Below are 16,894 nucleotides of genomic sequence, written 5' to 3' on the forward strand. Positions count from 1 at the left end.
GGAACCGGGTTCATCCGGTTGGAACCGGTTTAAGTCGTTTCGATCCGGTCAAATCCAATCAAAACAGGACTAAGACCATTAATATCTACATGGGCTAAAACGGTTTGAACCGGTTTTGTTTGGGATAAACTGGAATGAACTGCTTTGAACCAGATAAACCGTTCTGATCCGGATGGAAACAGTTTAATCCAGATCTATCCGTCAAAACCAATCCAAAGAGGACTAAAACCATTAAATCTACTTGCATTAAACCGGTTCTAACCGGTTTTGTACGAGTTCAAACTGGTATGAACTGCTTTGAACCAGATGGAACAAGGTTGATCCAGAATTAACAAGTTTAAACCGGTTCTTTCCGGTCAAAACCAATCCATCAGTACTAAAACCATTAAATATACTTGGATTAAACAGGTTTGAACCAGTTTTGAACCAGGGTAAACTGGAATTATCTGCTTTGAACTAGATGGAACCGTTTGATCCGGATGAACAGGTTTAATACGATTCTTTTCGTCAAAACCAATTCAAGGAGGACTAAAACCATTAAATATACTTGGATTATACCGGTTCTAACCGGTTTTTTACCAGGATAAACAGGAATGAACTGCTTTGAACCTGATGAAACAGTTCTGATATCTATCTTACTGGTTTAAGCCGGTTATATCTGGTCAAAACCAATCCAAATAGGACTAAACCATTAACGTCTACTTGGATTAAACCGGTTTGTACCGATTTTGAACCAGGATAAACTGGAAAAAACTGCTTTGAACCAGATGGAACATGTTTAATCTCGAAAAAACCGGACTGAGCCTGATGGAACCGATTTCCACCCGTTCTAACCAGTGAAAACCAGACTGTACTTAAAATATGAAATCTACATCGATTAAACCGGTCTGAACTGGGTTTAAAACAATATAAACTGGATTAGACTTTTTAAACTCAGATGGAACCGGTTTGGTCCGGATTTGAACAGGTTTAAACTTGTTATGACCAGTCAGTATACTTAAACCATGAAATCTGCTTGAATTGAATGGGGTTCAACCGGTTTTGAACCCGTATAAACTGGAATGATGTGGTTTTATCCAGATGGAACCGGTTTGATCCGGATAAAACCGGTTTCAACCGGCTCATTCCAGTCAAAGCCAGTCGAAAGTGGACTTGAACCATGAAGTCTGCTTGGATTACGTCGGTTTCAACCGGTTTTGAACAGAATAAACTGGTTTGAACAAGATGAAATAGGTCTGATCTGGATGTAACCGGTTTAAATAGGTCCTGAGCGGTCTAAACCAATTCAAGTTGAAATTAAACCTTGACTCCTACTTGGATAAAATCGGTTTGAACCGTTGTGACCATGATTAACTGGAATTAACTGGTTTGAACCAGAAGGAACCGGTTTCATTCAGATATATCCAGGTTTAAACAACATAAACAACTTAAAGCATGAAATCTATTTCGATTTAACCGGTGTGAAAAAGTTTGAACCAGGATAAACTGGAATGAACTGGTTTGAACCAAATGGAACCGGTTTAAGACGGTTCTAACCAGTCAAAACCAGTCCAAAATGGACTTTATTCATGAAATCTACTTGGACTAAACTTGTTTGAACATTTTTTGAACCAGGATAAACTGGAATTAAATGGCTTGAACCCAATGAAAACGGTTTGATCCGGATGGAAACGGTTTCAATCGGTTCTAACCAGTCAATACCAGTCCAAAGTGCTCTTAAATCATGAAATCTACTGAACTTAACCGTTTTCAACCGGTTTTGAACCAGTATAAACTAGAATGAACAGGTTTGAGCCAGATGGAACCGATTTTTTTCCTGATGGAACCGGTTTCGCTCGTTTCTAACCAGAGAAAACCAGTCCGAAGTGCACTTAGAATCTAAAATCTACTTCGATTAAACCGGTTTCAACCGGTTTTGAACAGAATAAACTGGTCTGAACCAGATGAAATAGGTTTGATCCGGATGGTACCGGTTTAAACAGGTCATGAGCGGTCAAAATCATTTCAAGGTGAACTTAAACCTTGACGCCTACTTGGATTAAATCGGTTTTAACCGGTTGTGAAAATGACAAACTGGACTGAACTGGTTTGACCCAGAATGAACCGGTTTGATCCAGATGTAACCAGGTTTATACAACATAAACAACTTAAAGCATGAAATCTATTTCGATTTAACCGGTATGAACCGGTTTTGAACCAGAATACACTGGAATGAACTGACTTGAACCATATGAAACCGATTTGATCCGGATGGAACCGTTTTCAACTGGTTATAGCCAGTCGATGCCAGTCCAAAATGGACTTAAACTATGAAATCTACTTGAACTAAATCGGTTTCAACCGGTTTCGAACCAGAATAAACTGGAATTATCTGGTTTGAGCCAGACGGAACCGGTTTGTTTCTGATGGAACCGGTTTTCAATCGGTTCTAACTAGTCAAAATAAGTCCAAAGTGCACATAGAATATAAAATCTACTTCGATTGAACCGGTTTGAGCCTGTTTTGAAACAATATAAACTGGAATAGACTGGTTGAAACCAGATGTAACCGGTTTGATTCGGATGGAACCAGTTTTAACCGGTTCTAACTAGTCAAAATCAGTAAACATCAGTACAAATTTTTCTTTAACCATGAAATCTACCTGGATTAAACGATTTGAACCGGTTTTAAACCATGATAAACTGGAATGAACTGGTTTAAACCAGTTGGAACTGGTTTAATGCAGTTAACACTTATTTTAGATAATATCCCAAACTGTTCCATATTATATTTAAAACAAGTATTTAAATTAAGATATTATATGCACGATTACTCAAATATTGAATCAGTGCAAGTGGTTGATGATAGGGTCTTTAACTAATTGTAACAAATCTTGTGTAAATGAATTATACTGAGAACATTTGCAAAGCTTGCGTCGAGTAAGTCTTGGTCCAAAACCGTGTTTACGGTGTGCTATTGGAGTTAGAGGGAAACGCAGTTGTGTGTGCAATGTGGTGGTAAAAGATATCGAGAATTAAAACGCTATCATGATAAAAAAATAACAGCGTCAAAGAGTCTGTCAAGGACAACGTCAAAAACTCTGAAAAGGTTATAAGAAACCTTTAAGATTATACGGCAAGATTTGCACGGACAAATTATAATTTAGACAAATAATATTATACAAAATGGAGCAAAAATAATTGTTGCGACATCCTATCCTTAAGAATTATGAAGTCTTTCGTAATGAAGTAATCCAACACTGTCAGCGGAACAAAACCATTTGGTTCTGTTGATAATACCGGTTATCTTAGATTCACCGTCGATGGGAATAAAAGGTATCACAATCATAGTTTTGTGTACGAGACTTTTCACGGGGTGATCAAAAACTGTCTTGTGATCGATCATGTTGACGTACAAAAGCTCAATAACGCTTTACACAACGTTCAAACTATTACATAGAGCGAGAATTCTGCACATGGTAATACTGGAAAATGCAGAACAGTTACAAACAGGGCAGTTAAATTCATACATATCGAGGCCGATCAAGAAATAATATTTCCGTCAATGACAGCGGCTGGTATGTATTTTTGTATCAATCGGCGAGGGTTCAATATGTACCAGATAAAATAACCAAATCAGCGTCTTCTCAGAAGAATGAACAATGGATTTCATTTCATTATGTTCGAATCGTGTTAGATACAGACAACATCCTTCATAAAATCAACAGAGATAGCTCTGACGCGGATATGTAATGTGGTTGATAGAGTTATCGTTGTTTCCTTCATTTTTTTTGATTATATCAACGGACATATATTACAGAATGCTTGTAAATAAATATTTGTTTGTTAAGATCATGCAATGTAAATGTCTAAGTGATAATTGACAGAAAATATTTTACTCGACCCTTAAACTTCAGTCCAGACTGAATAGAAAGTCACTGATTCTCCGACTTTATAGTTATACACACAATATTTCCAGTGAATCTTCATGTGTGATTTCCGGAAAAAACTCACTGGAAAAATTATGTGTATAACTGTACAGACGGAGAAACAGCGACTTTCTAGTGGTTCATCGTGTGTGCGTTCCAAAAATAAGTCACTGGAAATAGTGTGTGTATAACTATAAAGAGGGAGAATCAGCAAGTTTCCAGTGAATCATCATGTGTGAGTTCCCCAAAAAAATCACTGGAAATATTGTGTGTATAGCTATAAAGACGGAGAATTTTGACTTCCTATTCAGTCTAGAGGTTCCAGTGAACCATCGTGTGTGAGTTCCCAAAATAACTCATTATAATTATTGTGTGTATAACTTAAAGACGGAGAACCAATCTGGACTGAAGTATACAGGGGTAAGTCAAATATTTTTTCAGCAATCTTTCACACAATTGTGTTTAATCATATGGTTGAGTGATATCATTTAAAGATATATTATATACAGTATAATGAATTATGAAAATATCAGTGATATTATTTCTGCCATTAAAAATTATGTCTGATTTTGAAACGTTACAAGAACATAAATATGTAGGTGGACACACACTACCATCAAAATATCTGGTTCGTAAAACGAATTCAAAATTTCATGTTTCAGTCGTTGGCTACAGTAAAGGATTTGTCTGATAGCTGCCATCAATTACATACAAGACTGACTGCGATCGTTATATTTACAATTCCCTGTGAAATATGACGGCGTTGCGTGTTGTCCATTGTTGTATCGAATAATGTTATCCTGATGTGGTGTTATAATTCTCTATTCAGCGAGTATTTTAGGAAAAAACTCATCGATGATATAATTGACTGATTTTCTTAGTTTGTCTGGGTTATATCCAGGAAATTTATAATTTGGTAGATCAGCTTCTTTTATCGAATATTTGCTGAGAACTTTTGTTTATTTATTTTGCATGAATTAATTACCGTTTTAATGCTGCTTTGATGAATAATTTCAACATCAAATACAATTTGAATTATTATTTGTATTTGCCTGATAATTTAATTTCGTGATGATGACAAATCAAAAAGATACTTGGTAAAATACCGACTCAAAATATCAAGTTGTTTTTTGTAAATTCTATTATATTGATTAAAAATACTAATGAAATCACCTATGGAGTCAACTATAATTTTGTCGCCGGAGGTGGTTTGAAACTTATACACTTCATCATCGCCGCGAAATATAAATATACCGTTAAATATATCCTCTCTTGTAAATATGTGTATTCTTAGTGGATTTCCATGATACGAGCGTTTATCCGAATTAGCCCGTGTTGGTCCAGGTGGTGCTGTAGGCGCTGGTGGAGCTACGTCAGGCCATCCTAACACGGATCTGATCGATGACTGATATATATATATATATATATATATATATATATATATATATATATATATATATATATATATATATATATATATCACCGACGGAATCCGGTGAATTTATCTTTATCGCTGACGATAGTTTTGGTTCGTGTACTGTTATGGCTATCTTGGATTCTTTCCCGTAACATATTTAATTCTACGTTGAAATTCGTCATTGCTCTGTTCGATCTGAAACTGCCGGTTGGTATTTCAACAGCTACCCAGTCAGGTGATCCATCATCTTTATAATTTTGCATCAAACACAAAATAATTATTCGATTGTAGACCGGGGATGATCTTGACCGGATATTGGGCCATCTGTAGTATACTAGCAACAGAGCAAGGGCGATTTCTTTTACTAAAATTGCGGTTGGAAAATTAATACTGAATTCAGGGGTGGTTGAGCTTACTGATATCATAGTGATTTTCAGCGGACTTGTATTTGCGGCCATCTGCTGAATAGTTCTTGTCATTATTTAAATTTCCATTTTCCAAATGGCGGTTTTCTAAATCAACTACTTCATTGTATGTCTTAACCATTATATCAAATGCAGGATCTGATATCGTTGTATCGTCAAGGCTTGATGATATCAGCGACGACAATTTAGAATACGCTGTTGTTGCCGCGTGTAATTTTATAGCATAATCGTACAATGTTGTGCTCGTGCACGTGGGTATCTCTTTCGCGATAACATTAAAAGCTCAAGCAAGTTGTTGCTGATGATGAAACATATTGTTGCTGTGCTGTCGTTAATGGTGTTAGAGCTGATAACAGTACGCGGGTGGCCGCAACGAGTGTAGATACTGAATATACAACAACATCGATGCGAACTGTACGTCTTCGGTACTTTTTTACTTTCGTTGTATACTTTCAACGATGGTTTTTAGCGCTGTTTGCCGTTACAATACTTAATCATATCTATATCTTTGAACGTCCATTATGATTTAAACAGTGACCAATTGAGGTGTTTCAGCAACAAATTCCAGACACCACCAGTAAAATGCTGCGGTTAATTTCCTATCAGCTGCTTCCAGTATAAATGTTTCTTCGTCTCCGCTCTTTAACACAACATACACAGCCCTGGAAAAGATATCGGTTCAATGCGCCAAGGTTAAATGGTGTATGTACTACATATTTTAGCGCTGAACACAGACATCCTTTACAAACCAGTGACTTCCGCGGTATGTTTGATAGTATTATTCTGCTGTGACCATGTTGAGAATCCTGATGACACCGATTATACCACATTGATGATCTGTTTGTGAGGAATTTTAATCAGATTCATTTTGTTAACGATATCAGGTATTCCACTTACGACATCTTCTAATGACTTTTAATCGTTTCAATGCTCGTCTTGACATCGGAGAGTTTCACGTCAGCAGTCAACGGGGTGCCAAAGAATTCGTCTGCGATTTCATTACGTTTTCTAAAATTTCTACGGAGATTTGTAAATGCACTTACATGAACATCATACTCGGCCAGCAACGTGGATAATTTACCATCAACGGTGCTGTAGTTAACGTCTACATACTTTTGTGTTTCGGCATCTTCGTCAGACGTTGGATCTCGTAGCACGACTATTTTATTACCGTTCATGTTGAGTTTACCTGTCATTGTGTCGCCGTTATTCTTCAAACGATTAACAACGCTTCTTGCAATTTCATCTCTGAGCGTTATAAACTATATATTTGAGTCTATGATTCTACCGCCGTCAGTAAACATGTTTTCCACTGGTGCATCAACGATCTTCATTCGACCACCAGCACATTCAAGTAACATTGCTTTGTCGCTAAGTATGACAGCAATTGCTTTGCAATTAGCACCAGCACCTGTTTTCACGTTAGCTCAGAAGTGTATATAAACGACATATTGCCTAAATAAATGTTCCAGTGAAAAATAATAGATCGGATGCAGTGTTGTAAAATCCAGCTTTGAGATATGTAAAGCGGTATTTATGTTTTGATCATGTCCCACATACGACAACAATCGATGATACGCGCGCGCAACGTAATTGTTTTCAAAATTTAAAATTATATCCTTTGATGGTTCTTGGTGTCCGTTTATTCGTAAAGAAACCTCACTAACCCAAAGGGTGTCAAATATGTGGCTGCGTTCTAGACTACCGAGCCGATCAGCATTTTGCAGCGCAACAAATATATGTCTCAGTGCAGAAATACACTGCTGATTCGTTATTTGCCATGTAAATAACCAGGGAACATTACTTTGGATAATATCTGTAGATACGGCAAACCATGACGACAGAGACTTACCGCCTGTGTTCATAACAGAAAATAAACGCTGTTCTTCAGCAATCGATGGGGTCATTACTGGGATCCATAGTGAGATTTTAAGCAGTATTACTTTACCAACAGCAGCTGCATCTGATCGCCAAATGGCATCATCGTCGTTACCCTTTCGTACAAGCATAACTGTGTGTTTCGCTCCACAGATAGCTTTTCGGACATGTCTTCAAAATCCAAAGATATGGCCACCTTTCACCATTAATGTACGTGTAGCAAATCCTAAATTGTAGTTGTTGTTGAAGATATACGGCATCAAAAAGTTAGGGGCGGCTCTTAGTACACCCACAGCTGGTTGTGGGTCAACCGAAGGATTTTGTGTTATAAGTATATGACGAAATTAACTGGTATCATGATGATCAGGGTTATCTTTGTTAAACATCATTGGCGGACCAGCTGATTTTTTGTAATCGTCGGAGTATCTTGCTAACCCTACTATAGTTGTGGCAACGTCAACATCATTTTGAATTGTCTCAATATTTTTGCCATCAATCATGTATGTGGCACTGTCAAATAAAGCCATAATACCATTATTAACAAAACCAACTATGGCATCCCTCTCATATGCTGTATTGAGTGGAACGTCTGCTATTCCCATATGCTGTATTGAGAGGAACATCTGTTACAAGCTCGTCTTCTACCTCCATAAATGCCTCGGCGGGTAGATAATATATACTTGTATCATGGACTTGCAACACAATTCTTCCTCGTGCGTTAGGTAAACGTGCGTCATAAGAATAATACCGAGAAGCACGCACGGATTCATCTTTTTGAACTGGTTCATCTATGTCGAATGCCGTTTCGGATATACGTTTGAACATCTTTATTATACTGCTCATTTCTTAAATCGTGGTCTCCTAGACCTTCGGAAACTCTGCCACCTAAAATAAAACTCGTGTTTATTTTTTGCTTTTTAGGTTCTCCTTGATTTACCAAGGCTGCTAGTTTTTGATTTGCAGCCTGATTTATTATTTTACTGACATCCGCGGACATAACCTCGGTAGAAAGTAGTTTTACTGGTTGTTGTGGTTGTACCGTCTGACGTCTGCGTAATAGTCGTGCTATTCTGTCTTTGATTGCCGTGAAGGCTTTACCAGCAGCACTAGCAACTGTACCAGGAGCTTTTTCACGAATAACGTCGATAACTTTCATTTATAATTGTTTTGCGTTTGGCGCTGCATTGGGAACCGTCCTTCTAAATAATCTATGAATGATATTACCAAGTCCATCTCCGTAATACGCTCTGTAAACAGGTAATCGCGAGTTTACTGGTCTGACCATCACGAGTCTGCGGTGACCGTTGTTGTGTTATTTATTCGTTTAATCACTGTAGTATCCGTCCTCGATTTCATCAATGAGAGATCGATAAACATTAATATCCATGATACTGCCTTGAAATAGTCGTCGACAAATATCTGCTGCTTCATTAATAATTTCTGGAGAATTGTTACCGGCCCGTTTCCCTCATATGAGAACTTCTAGTCGTGGCACCTCGTCGAGAATATTGTTAGGGCATGGAGTAAGACCACTACCTTGAGTAATAAAACCACTTCTTGGAGGTGCATCATGAAATTCTCCTCCTTCTTCGTCTGGATAGTAAATTTCTTCTTCCGTTTGTTGCAATGGTGGATGAAACTGATAGGAAGGCTTTTGCTGTGGAATTTGTTGTCCTTGCTATTCTATTTGTCATTGTTGTCGTTGTTGTTTTTCTTATTGTCGTTGTTGTTTTTGCTGTTGTTGTTGTTTTTATTTCTGGTACCCTTACTTTCGTTGCATTTCATCATATCGGCTTATTCCGGTTAAATACGTTTTATATTACATGTCTTGTTTGTCTATCTGATTAACATTTTGGTTTACTTTATATACCCAATCGATCCATGTGGTACGACTTACACCTTTAACGTGTTCAGGTTTTACAAATGTATTTCTCGAATGATAACTTGCGGCATAAAACGTGCCAAACTGGATTCTATCATCAGTTTTCATTGACTGAATTGTTTTTATTGCTTCTATACCGTTTTCATTAAATTTGTCCGTGAAACCAATTCCCTAATTTGTGGTTGATTATGTTGTCTTCGTAATGAATTTGATGTGTCCTTAATGTTGTAATGAACTGGCTACGACTTCACAGTATAATCCCATAAATGTTTGCCGCGGAATTAGAGGGTAATTAATGAACTTTTTATATATAAAAAACAAGACTTTTTTAATTTTTAAAAATTGGTTTCCAGGGCAAAGACACCCAGATTCGTTTGGTATGGTCAGTACCTACATACAATGATATACTGCTCGATTTTTTGGTTATGTACTGACATTCATTTGTCTTGCAGACAAGATCGGCAAATTGCATTTTATATTTGTAACTGGAAAGATAACCCGAAATCTGAAATACTGATAATTGTTGCAGAGAGAGAGAGATTTTACTATCCACCTGGAAATTGGCCCCAAATTACTGCATTTTAGGCAGATTTTCTTCATGTCAAATGATCACTTCATTGACATATAATACAATGCTTATAATCAGATCGTATTTTTTCTTCAAATGTGTCAGAAATAGAAAATCGTCTAGGAATTTCAAATTGAAGCAACCGTTAAAAAAGTTGTATGGTGACTGGTAAACCATTTGTCCACAGAGATACTGTATACAATTTTGGAAATACTATGTTGCATAATTTAATTAAAAGTCAAGAAGCCGTAAACCTAAATTTAACCTGATTGTATGCAATGTCTGCTGCTTTTTTAAAAACAGGATTTAGATATGAACTTTATTATGATCATCGTATATGTCATCACATTGTGACAGTATAGACGAAACTTATGTACCGAGCTGTTTATAGAAAACAGAGATCATTTTTCCCGAAATTTCAAGCCTGGGAAGACATTATAGTTTCTATATTCTCGTAACAGGTTTCCTCGAAATGCTGAATGTCTTGTTTATAAAAACTTGCAATATTAACGCAACCGCCACTACCCTCGCCAGTGAAACAAATGAGACCCTCCCCATACTAGTCACATTTTGTTTCAGTCATATTTCCCATCAATTATGGTTATAGGTAGAAAAATAGCTCTGAATATATATTGTACGTCTTACAATAATTGTTATCAAGTCCATTGTGGGGTTCCGAGTGGCCGAATTGTCTCAAGCGGTATCCGTTACGGATCATTGCCATCTCACCTCTGTCTGCGTGGATTCGAGTCACGGATTTGGCCGATGGGGGTATGTGAGAAAGTTTGCCAGTAGCTTCTCATTGGTCGTTGGTTCTTTTCGGGCTTTTCCCGGGTTCTTCCTCCATTAATACTGGCCGCCATGTATAGCCTATTGTGTGCTGGAAAAATGGCGTTAAACCCTGCAACAACAACAACAACAGCATAAAGTCAGTTTTCGACTGATTTTCAGACAACTTCGTTCCGTGCTTTGATGGTCGTCTTACATTTTGCTATGTGGAAGATCAAGCACAAAGGGGATCCATTTTGTTGGGATATGGATAAGAAGAATGATAGGTTAAACCAGTCGAATATTCAATAGTGTATGTCTTGTTTGGTGAAAAAGAAGACTAATTCCCCCCAAAAAATGACTTTAGCTAATTCCGACGGCAAATTTCCTAGCTTTGTAGTGTATCTTTCTAAAGGACAAGTGTATCTGCCAAATTTGAGAAAACAAGGGAACCAATTACTGGCAATTATTGGATATGTTATATTTGACCCCTCCAATTGACCCCAATGGATTGACTAAAAAATCATACTCTTCCCGCCAATGGTCACCACATGGGCAATCACGGTTACGGTTTGGTAATAGACAGGCAGAGACTTTCAAAATACCCCACACCCAGCGCTTGCATAGTAAGCAGACACTGATGCATAAGCATTTGACTGTTTCTTTTACTGAATCTTTTTTAGCTGAGAATAAATTAAGTCATATTTAAGCATAAATCATAATTTGCTAAATGATCTGATTTACTCGATTTGTAGAATTATTGATTTGCTATTATCATGACTATCTAACAGTTATTTTTTCTTCACCTTTTCTGCAGGTGCTTCAATACAAGATTTATAAAAGGTATCAACACGTACAAAACTTCCCTCCCTCGCCTGTAGACATCTACTATTGCTAATATGTTAAAATAGTTTCAAATGTTCTTAAACGTATGTTGATCATACTAAAAGAGATTGACCCCGTTGTCAGAATAAATCAACAAATGTAGTGTTTTCTAACACAAACCATGTGCGGAGCATTTCTTATGTCGTGAAGCGAAGACATCACCATTTACATTTAGTGTTAATTCATGTTTCGACTCATGTAACTACTGTAACCTAAGTGTGTCCAAGCCCTGCGATCGATACCTGAAATTAAACATTTTCTCTGGCACTAAAATACGTTTCTAAGCCACACTGCCAATAAGTCGTTGTCTGTTTTCTTTTCTTTTTTTTTTTGTTTTTTGTTATCTGACTTAAAATAAGTCGTCCCTCATGAAGAAAGAGATGTAAAAATGTGTCCCCATTTTGGACGCATCAAGACACTAATCTGTGGCTTCTTTGTGTCCAGATGGAGATCTTAAGCCAGGTTTTCATTATCTATAACACAATCTTGGTATGAAAAATGTATTGTAGTTAACGTCAAACGGAATTGTCATTATTTCAATTATCTTGTTTTCTTCTTGTGACATAAATGGCAAGAGGAAACCATTAAAAGCCATTACCTGTGAACACTGACATATATTGACTGACTATCTGAAATACATGTATAAATGTTCAAAGAGAAGATTTCAGCTAATAACATTATAAATGAGTCTATTCCAACTATTATTAGATAAGATACCTCTTCGTATTTCGTGGAAATTCAATATTGTATTGAAGTGAATAGTATTTGGAATGTGGTGATGGTATTCAACATAGAATTTATACAGTGTTGGCATAGGAAGTGGTACCGTCTCTACATCATTTTAATAACCAACACTCGGCTCAAAAAGATCTGAGATTTCTGAACGTTTCAAATTCTGAAAATATCATTGCTTAATATCATTGTTCGGTTCTGGAGTAATTCCATATTGTTCAAATCTTATAATTCTAACCCAGTCTTCTTCTTCGTAGAAAATAAATTCACACATTTTATCTGTGACGGTAAATTCTTCATTCCATATACTCGCCTCTATTTCATAGATGTCTGTTGTATTCGGCTTTGGTTTACAAAAATCTTCAACCTCCTCTCTAACTTGTTTGAATCTTAAAACCTCATCGAAAAATCCAGGACCGGACACTTTAGCTTGGTCCCATAATCGTGTGAAAAAGAAATCATACAGAGCATAATCAACCGATGCCCATTTCCGGTAGAGTCGTCTGTCATGAGGTTGAGGAAGTGTAACTTTTCTGTCCCAACCTCTTATGTGTAATCTTCTGTAAAGGATATCTTGCATTTTCCAATTAAGCATCCTTCTCATTAGTACGACAGATTCGTCAAAATATTCTGCAATAATCACAAGATCAAAATCTGTATCGAGCTGCTTGACATGAGCATCGATGTCCTTTGGTTTCTTTTCCAAAATGACTCTTGATGGTATCCCAAACTCAACTGCCTGTCTGTTATTAACCCATGAATTTATCGGGTCCTTTACATTTTGTAACTCATACTTTTCAGGGTTATTCAGATAAATTTGAATAGGATTCGTTTCGGAAAGATTATATATATATTTAGGTTGCATGTAATTCATACTTGATTTAAACTGGAGATACGGCTCTCTCAAAATTCCTATATAAACTGTATCATTTTGCATAAATGTTCGAAATGCCTCTTTATTGTAGATCACGTGACTGGTCATAATATCGTAATTTCTGCCTTTTGGTTTGGGATGTATGTATTTTTCATTCATTGTTTCTGTGGGACTGATAATGTTGTTATATTTTGGTAACACAAACGTGAGATTTCGTGGAACACCATATCGAAAGAGTATCGACGACATCGTTCCACTGGCTGCTTTATGCACTTTTAGGAAGGAAATATGGTGGACTTCTTGCCCACCGTTTCGGTGAAAAAGTTGGTCTTGGGCAATTTTAATTCTTTTAATTTCCGGTGATTGCTGATTGGGCAGATTTTCTTGATTGTTGCCAATCAATCTTTGTCGAACCATGACATTGTCGTTGACACTGTATTGATACATCACTTGCGCCCACTGGAATACGACCAATACTATGGTTAACAATGATCCTGAGAGTGCCAGAAACCTGGAACGGGATAAACATTTAATGAGCAGCATCACGTTTTGAGAAAACTCTGACTTCATTTCTTCATTTTGGTTATTCCAAAGGAATTCCAAAACTGAAGTCAGTCATCGTGACAACATGATTAAATGTGCACTTTTTCTGAGTGAAAATCAAATATGGTTATAGTCAGTGTAGCGTAAATAAAACATCTAGGCTCTAAAAGCATAATCCATTGTAATAAATATCAGTCTTGATTATTCGCTTATGCGATTTAAAAAAATATAAATTTCGCCATATATTAGTATATTTTTGATTGCTACTGTTACACAAATGTGTGTGTGTGTGTGTTTGTGTGTGTGTGTGTATCTGTGTTTGTATGTGTGTGTGTATGACAATGGCTAAGCTCTCAATGAATTATAAACACTCTCACTCATCGTTGGTACATCCTACATTGAAATACTTTAATTAATAGGAATAAGCTTGATTGTTAAGGATCGGATCGAGCACGTGATCACGAAGGGATTCACAATAAAGTTAAAATTGTTTATAACGGACACTGAATGGAGCACGAATTAGTTAATAAAATTAAAAGAAAACGTACAAATGGATTCCTGCTTGATGTTGTTTATAAACAGTTTTCGGTTAGACAGGTTTAACTTACAAACGATACTCTAAATCCGGTTTATTTGCAAGCGATTTATATCGAATCCAAACCTTCCTATTTGTATTAGAATTTGTATCTCCACTTTTTAACTTTCTTGCAAAACACAATCAAGATTAAAGGATAACATTTACTAAGATTTTGTCGTTGTTGTAGGTTTTGAACTTTATGCTGTTTCTTTCGGCTAAATGTATGTCTTATATACAGTCGTAAAATTTTGTTTGTGTCTTCTTCCTGGAGTGAACGACTCACCACGGGCAAAGGCAAATCACTTGCTCTGTTAATTTTGCAAAGGTGTTAGATTATGCCACGGTGGAATAAGGGAGACAACATTATCCAGACAACTGCACTTTTTGTGCTACAGAATTCGAATTAGGCGATGTTTGGCATCTTGGGAATAAAAGCCCGCCCTGTGTTTAAAATGCATAAATGCTGGCATTTTTGGTGTTTAGTTGACTCTGAAGTTTACTGTCAAATGTGTGTTAATGACCTTGATCTTTGGTCGTGATATGCGGTCATGAACTAAACATTACGTGCACAAAACATTATTTTCCTATTTGACTTACCTTGACTATGACTTCTGACCCTTTGACACCCAGAATACATAGATTTCATTATTACCCTAAGGGCGAGTTATCCACAAAGTCTGGTAAAGGAATGTACTCAAGAACAAAGTTTATTCTGTAAAACAAAATTTTTTTTGAGCCACAATGTTCCTGACGTTTTCTCCTTTGACCCCAAAATGAATAAGTCTATCCATACCTTAAATGCGTACACTCAAGAACCAATGGTCAGTGATAATCGGCCATTGACCTTTCGGCCCACAAATGGAAGGTTTCTTAATTACTCCAAGCCATTCGTTAAGTTTGGTCCAGATCTAAATTTGAGAACTAAAGTTATTGTAAAGAAGCCAGTTTTATCCGTTCAATCAAGGTGACTTGACTCTTGACATCCAGGCCAGAAAACTGATATACGTTTTCTTAACCGTTAGGGGGCGCTTGTATTATTATGCGGAATGTATCTTCTCTCTCATTCAGTGTCACCTTTACCTTTGAACCCGACATCGTCAGGTTCTTCCGTATGCCAAGTTATTATGTAGAAAACACGTTTCTGCTTTCAGTCACAGTTACTTTGACCCTTCACCTTTTGACCACGAAATCAACATGTTTCTTACACAACAATTTTTGGTAAACGCAGATGTTGGGAAAGTGGATTAATGTTTTGGGAAATAAGACTGGTAAGAAACAGAGAGAAATGCCTAAACCTGAAGCCTTGTGAAAAGAGAAAGCTTAAGTATCAAAACATACCGCGTTTTACCCTTCATTTTGCAACCGAACAGCGTGAAAACTATATTTCTTTTCTCGTTCTCCAGTCTTATTCTCCCTGAAAAATAGAACAAATTCGTATTTAAATGAGTCGACAGTGAGATGGTTGAAATCAAATGCAACTATAATTGTGTCACAAACAATGTAGAACGTACGACGTCTTACAGTTTGGGCACGGACGCCCTTAAGGGTGACACTTCATATGTATTAAAAATATGTTCTACTCCGATATTTTGGTATACTAACACGAGATATCGATTTGCTTCTATGGGAAAGAGATCAACTCCAACGAAAAGCGTACTCAGTTATATGACCCTGTTTAATGTGCTCACATACTGATACAGTACAATTGCATCCATATCACACACACACACACACATGAAACTTAGATGACTATGCAGTGTACGGTGATTAAACACGTCATCAAAAAACATTTTGAATTTTGGGAAGGAGCAATATACTCAAAAACATATGAACTAAGCGCCAAAACGTTTTAATTTATTTGTTTGCATAATTTTTAATGCATACACATTTTGGCGTGTGTTAATGTCGATTTGGCTACATAAAATACCCAAAATACGCAGCTGTTCTGGATCTCTACAAGTTAGCATACTTATTAGGTACCTTCATGGGAGACCCTCCTAGTTGTTTTGGAGAACAAATAAACATTTACAAGTATGAATGGGGGGAGCAAGGGAATATTGATGATTATTATTAGAAACAAGTGAACAAAACGGATACTTGTGTGATACTTTCGAGGGAAAATGACATCTACTTTGAAGGAAAATGGGTAAAGAACCAATATTTTCCGGGAAGATTACAGCACGTTCATCCCACTCCGTAAGGAACCCAAGATTTGAGGCCTCTTACAAAACGATACTCAGCAGAATAAGCAGGGGTTATTTGGGGCAATAGATCGATAAGAAAGTAAATTAACTGTCTAAACATTATGATAGAGATTGGATTCCTGACATACGTATATGCGGACAACCTGTTCTAACGTTTGGCAACAGCAGATCTTTAGTTCATTCTGCTATAGACGTACAAGCTGTTGAGAGGAGATATGGAGCATATTGGAAAAC

At 36.8% G+C, this 16,894-nt stretch overlaps 1 protein-coding gene across 1 annotated transcript in view; it reads right to left on the reverse strand.

The window, feature by feature from the left end:
• Positions 1-11,507: 11,507 nt before the first annotated feature.
• The window catches only part of LOC149776063 (galactose-3-O-sulfotransferase 2-like), a 94,517-nt gene continuing 89,130 nt past the window's right edge, over positions 11,508-16,894 (reverse strand). The window contains exons 2-3 of the mRNA XM_089941025.1: positions 15,795-15,870; positions 11,508-13,847 (exon numbers count right to left, since the gene is read on the reverse strand). Coding sequence (XP_089797151.1) covers positions 12,635-13,847; positions 15,795-15,811 — 1,230 coding nt within the window. The 5' untranslated portion in view covers positions 15,812-15,870 and the 3' untranslated portion in view covers positions 11,508-12,634. The remainder of the gene's footprint in view (positions 13,848-15,794; positions 15,871-16,894) is intronic.

Source organism: Sinohyriopsis cumingii, chromosome 18 (genome assembly GCF_028554795.1).
Source record: "Sinohyriopsis cumingii isolate HCF-2022 chromosome 18, ASM2855479v2, whole genome shotgun sequence".
In the NCBI taxonomy this organism is placed as follows: domain Eukaryota; kingdom Metazoa; phylum Mollusca; class Bivalvia; order Unionida; family Unionidae; genus Sinohyriopsis; species Sinohyriopsis cumingii.